The sequence below is a fragment of the Quercus suber genome, unplaced genomic scaffold (assembly GCF_002906115.3).
Source record: "Quercus suber isolate HL8 unplaced genomic scaffold, Cork oak 2.0 scaffold_466, whole genome shotgun sequence".
In the NCBI taxonomy this organism is placed as follows: Eukaryota; Viridiplantae; Streptophyta; class Magnoliopsida; order Fagales; family Fagaceae; genus Quercus; species Quercus suber.
In genome coordinates, this window is record NW_027069917.1 from 24,108 (window position 1) to 26,580 (window position 2,473).

The 2,473-nt window shown below is 47.3% G+C and overlaps 1 protein-coding gene across 1 annotated transcript; it reads right to left on the reverse strand.

Annotated features, from left to right (window-relative positions):
• Window positions 1-578: 578 nt before the first annotated feature.
• Window positions 579-1,847, reverse strand: LOC136062902 (uncharacterized). The gene has a single exon (XM_065762613.1). It carries the CDS (start codon window positions 1,845-1,847, stop codon window positions 579-581), a length of 1,269 nt encoding a protein of 422 aa, XP_065618685.1.
• Window positions 1,848-2,473: the final 626 nt, after the last annotated feature.

A 2,473-nucleotide genomic window follows, 5' to 3' on the forward strand; every position in this document is an offset into this window, starting at 1 on the left:
CTTCTATCGTCCACGTGTGGTTTTCCTTAGCTGCAAACACAACCTAGTAACACTCCCGAGCTAGAATCTGGTCACCTTTAACTTCACCGATACCATTTTTCGTTGGGAATTTTACCTTCAGGCAGTAGGTGGATGTGGACGCCTTCCACTTGTTGAGCCCTGGCCTCCCAATAATGACGTTATATGACGAGGGACAATCTACTACCAAAAAGTCTATCTGACAAGTCAACTGCCTCGGGTATGTTCCTACTGTTACAGCCAGCGACACTATGCCTTTGGGATATACTCTGTCGCCGCTGAAGCTAACGAGGGGGGAATCAAATGGACGTAGTCTTCCTGGATCCAGTTTCAATTGCTGGAATGCAGGAAAGTAGATGATGTCAGCAGAACTGCAGTTGTCCACGAGGATCCTTTTGGTGTTGAATCCTTCTATGGTAAGCATTTCGACCAAAGGGTCATTATGAGGCTGTTTCACTCCTCTAGCATCATTCTCGTTAAAGGTCATATCCTGATCAGTTCGTCTGTATTTAGGTGGGGGCTCCATGTGGACGCTATTCACCTGTCGTTGATGTGTTTTCTTAAGCGACTTGAATGAACCTCCTGTGACAAGCCCCCCCTGCGATCGTCTGTATTTCCCCGATCACATTTTGGGGAGGTTGGGACTGACGACTTCCGCTCTTGGACGAGGACGCATGTTGGCCTTTGTTTTCATCTCGGAATTTGCTGTATTCTCCCTTCTTTATAAACTTCTGCAACTTCCCTTTTCGTATCAATTCCTCTATTTGCTCTTTGAGATCCCTACAATCTTCGGTGTAATGGTCATGATCTTTGTGGAATCGACAATACTTACTCTTGTCACGGACGCTAGGGGACGAGTGCAATGGCCATGGCCATTTAAGGTTGTGTTCATCTTGAATCTGCGTCAAAATTTTGTCAACAGGCATAACAAGAGGGGTGAATTTTACCGTTCGTGGACTTTTATCATCTTTCCTTCTGACTCCGTCATTATTCCGACGATCCGGACGGTCTCGCTTTTGTCCTCTATGGTCGTCTTCCCTTCTCCCTTTGTCCCTCGGTCTACCTTCGTCCCTGATAGCAGCCAACGCGTCCTCAGCGTTCATGTATTTCTGCGCTTTAAGGAGCATTTTAGCCATCGTCTTTGGGGGGTTCTTCGCGAGTGAGGTAACGAGCTCCCTAGACTTCAACCCTGCCTTGAAGGTTGTCAACTGCACCATATCGTCAGCCTCGTCTACCTCCAGTGTCTCCCTGGTAAAGCGTTTGACATATAACCTCAAGGTCTCCTTCTCTCCCTGCCTGATGGTGAGCAGGTGATCCGCGGTTCTCTTTAGTCGTTGTCCTCCAATAAAGTGGCGCAGGAAGGCGTTGCTCAACTGCTCGAATGTGTCGATGGACGACGTTGGCAATTTCGTGAACAACTCCCGGGCAGCCCCCTTGAGTGTTGTTGGGAAGGAACGACACAATATTTCATCTGGGGGCTGCTGAAGCCCCAGGGTCGTTTTGAAAGTATTCAGGTGATCTTGGGGGTCCTTCAGCCCATCAAAGGGCTCGAGCTGAGGTAACCGGAATTTTGACGGCACTGGACAGTCGAGGACTGCTGTTGTGAATGGCGAATTCGTCGCTCGGACCATTCGATCCACACTCCGCTCTATTTTTTCTTTGATGGCATTCCTTAGTTCGTCCATCTCCCTTCTCATCTCTCGAAGAATGTCTGAATTTTGCTCGGCGGGAGTGTTTGGCCCTCGATGGTCACTTCTTCTGTAGCTATCCCCTTCGTCTTCCTGATTTCCCTTCGAACGATTTTCCTCCTGCTGAAGTCGTAGCCTCATTTCCTGGTTTTACCTAGTCAGCTCTTCAACTGTGGCTGCAAGGGCCTGAACTTGCTGAGCTAGGGCTGCAGAATCTTGATTGGACTCCATCCTAAAAAGAACAAGAATAAGAAACCACTATTTCGAGTTTGAACACGAAAAATGTCGTCCCCACAGACGGCGCCAAACTGATGAAGTGTGAATTCGTCAGTCAGTGAATGTAGACAAGGACGATCTTCGGCCTCTTGCAAAGATGTTTTCTCAAGGACGGTCACCGGTGTGGTGCCTGCCACAACGTCTCCGATGCTAAAGTTAGTGTCAAAAATTACTCAAGAATAAGCAATCAAATAGTATCAATCTCAATATGTTCATACCTTTTCTTTGGGGCGTGTGAGGGCTTTATATATGTTGTTGTAGGCTCTAGCCGTTGGGTAATTATGGTGGTTCTTAATATCCCTCTGGGTAACATTTTCTGGCCTCATCATGTGGCTTTAATTTTGTCCCAACGGTCTGTTCGACTGGTTTTGTAACCGTCCCTGACATTTATTGATGGTATTGAATGAAATGTTTAGAGTCGTCAGTAAAGTGTATTCTCGTCATTGAAGGCTTTCCTCGTCGGTCCAGATTACCTCTTCCATGATCTACTT